At 44.6% G+C, this 2223-nt stretch overlaps 1 protein-coding gene across 1 annotated transcript; it reads left to right on the top strand.

The window, feature by feature from the left end:
• Nucleotides 1-493: 493 nt before the first annotated feature.
• Nucleotides 494-1240, top strand: LOC144146509 (uncharacterized). The gene is made up of 2 exons (XM_077678453.1): nucleotides 494-571; nucleotides 725-1240. Exons 1-2 carry the CDS (start codon nucleotides 494-496, stop codon nucleotides 1238-1240), a joined length of 594 nt encoding a protein of 197 aa, XP_077534579.1.
• The last annotated feature ends 983 nt before the right edge of the window (nucleotides 1241-2223 follow it).

Raw genomic sequence — 2223 nt, 5'->3', positions numbered from 1 at the left:
CGCTACGAAGTCAGTCATGTCACTCCATCTCTTGGCGCAGGTCAGTCACCCCAAGCACGTTGCTTATTGCGTGCGTTCAAATGATCCATTTTTGATCGCGGTGTCGTGCCCGTCCGACACACTAGAGTCCTGCCGCAAATCCTTGCTCAACTTACTGTTCTCTGTCTCTGCAAATGTCCTCAATGTTTATTTCTTGCTAATTCTCTCAGGAGACGTTGAATTGAACCCCGGTCCCCAAAATGTTACGCTTGAATCTCTCGCGGATGCCACCTCCCTCATAGGGATCTGGCAACCACCCACCTTGAGATCTGGCACCGCAATGGCTGTCAGTTACTCACGGCTCGTCTTTCTTCGGGTTGGTTATTCTTAAAGCCTTGTTGACGGAAAGCCGTTTAAAAAATTGGTGCCAGATCCCAACTCGCTGTCGACTACGATTGTTCAAAATGTTCTCCTGCTGGGTGCAAAATTTTTGTCATGCGTGCGTGTTGCCCGAATGTTGCTGCTTCTGTCTGGCGATGTAGAACAAAACCCGGGCCCTCTGACACCTCAACAAGAAAAAGAAATGTTTGATGTCATCATGACACTACCGTGAATGCAACAGCAACAGACTGAAATTCTTTCGGAAATTCGTTCCATTCGAGCCGACCAACAGGCACTCGAACAAAAGCTATTACAACTGGCAGAAAAGGTCAAGCTCGTGGAAGATAATGTGTCCCCTTTACAGGATGACGTAACGCAACTACTCGCTCAAAATGAAAATCTTGCGGATACCTGCGCCAAATTACGGGACTCGTATGAGGACCTAGATAGCAGATCTAGAAAAAACAATTTGATAGTTTATGGCCTTGCAGATACTGTAAATGAAACGTGGGCTCAGTCGGAGGCTCGAGTGATTGCCTTTTGCTCCGAAAAACTGAATGTGGCAATCAGCGCTGCTGCCATTGAAAGAGCTCACAGGCTAGGACGCTACACAGCGGAAAAGGCAAGGCCCATAGTAATGAGGTTTTTGTCATTTAAAGACAAAGAACGTGTGCTTGCTGTTGCCGCAAAGCTGAAAGGTACCGAGTTTGCGTTAAGTGAGGACTATTCCAGTAAAGTTATACTGGAAAGGAAGAAGCTGATTCAGTTCGCCAAAGACCGTGAAGCAGAATACAAGTTGCGATTTAATAAAATGAAAATAGGCAACGAAACCTTTGTATATAATGCTGAAACCGACACCGTGATCAGCGATACTCGCTAGCCACTAACGAATGCAGCTTACCATAAAAAGAAACCAATCGGCAAACACGATGTCGTCTGTATTGTAGTAAACTGCAGAAGCCTCAAAAATAAAACTATAGAGTTCACTTCGTTGATAGAATCAACAAATCCGCACGTAGTCATTGGTACAGAATCATGGCTCGACAACACAATTAGCGACATCGAAATCTTTCCCTCTGGCTATACCGTATATAGGAAAGACCGTAATTGCCATGGTGGTGGTGTATTTGTTCTCATTCATGATAGCATAGCTAGCAATTCTATAAGCGTCGAAGCCGACTCGTGCGAAACTGTCTTGTGTAAAATATTGCTACAAAACGGTTCTTCCGTTGCCATTGGCTCATTTTATAGGCCGCCCGGTATAAGAACTGCCCATCCTCTCTTTCAGTTGAGTAACGTTTTATTAAGTTTGCAAACAACGCACGTAATTCTCGGAGGCGATTTTAACTTCCCGGATGTAGAATGGAAGTCCTTTAAACCCGTGTTAAACACAACGTCTTTCCTGTATACTGCCTTTAGAGAGATGATTAATGCCCACTCATTATTTCAATTTGTGGAAACGCCAACACGAATTGGTGGTGACAGCGCAAACATTCTTGATTTATTTTTGTGCACTGAACCGGATCTTGTATCCTCTGTTGTCACAGTCCCTGGTATCAGCGACCATGACGTTGTTATCACTAAAATGTCTTGTAGTGCTAAAAACCGCCGCGCTGAGGCACCCCGCAAAGTGTTCTCTTATGAAAAAGGTGACTACCCATCACTGTCGCGTGAACTAGATGCATTTTTTCCTGAGTTCCAATCCCATAGTTCATCGCTAGACATGAATGCGCAGTGGAATTTCTTCAAAACAAAGATATTGTCCTTGACCCAAACTTTCATTCCTTCGCGTATCATTTCGGCCAGACGACGCAATGATAAGCCATGGCTCAGTAGGGAACTCCGATCAAAGATAAATAGAAA

Source organism: Haemaphysalis longicornis, unplaced genomic scaffold, assembly GCF_048455015.1.
Source record: "Haemaphysalis longicornis isolate Haplotype H1 unplaced genomic scaffold, Haemaphysalis longicornis Haplotype H1 scaffold_7, whole genome shotgun sequence".
Taxonomy (NCBI): Eukaryota; Metazoa; Arthropoda; class Arachnida; order Ixodida; family Ixodidae; genus Haemaphysalis; species Haemaphysalis longicornis.
The sequence above is the reverse complement of the archived record's forward strand: the minus strand, read 5'-3'. Positions and strand labels throughout refer to the sequence as shown.

Bases quoted from the DNA above. Each gene is read 5' to 3' on its own strand.
- LOC144146509 (XM_077678453.1), top strand. From the start codon at position 494: ATGTTGCTGCTTCTGTCTGGCGATGTAGAACAAAACCCGGGCCCTCTG. The intron at 572-724 runs GTCATCATGACA...TCCCCTTTACAG, and splicing joins AAGAAAAAGAAATGTTTGAT to GATGACGTAACGCAACTACT.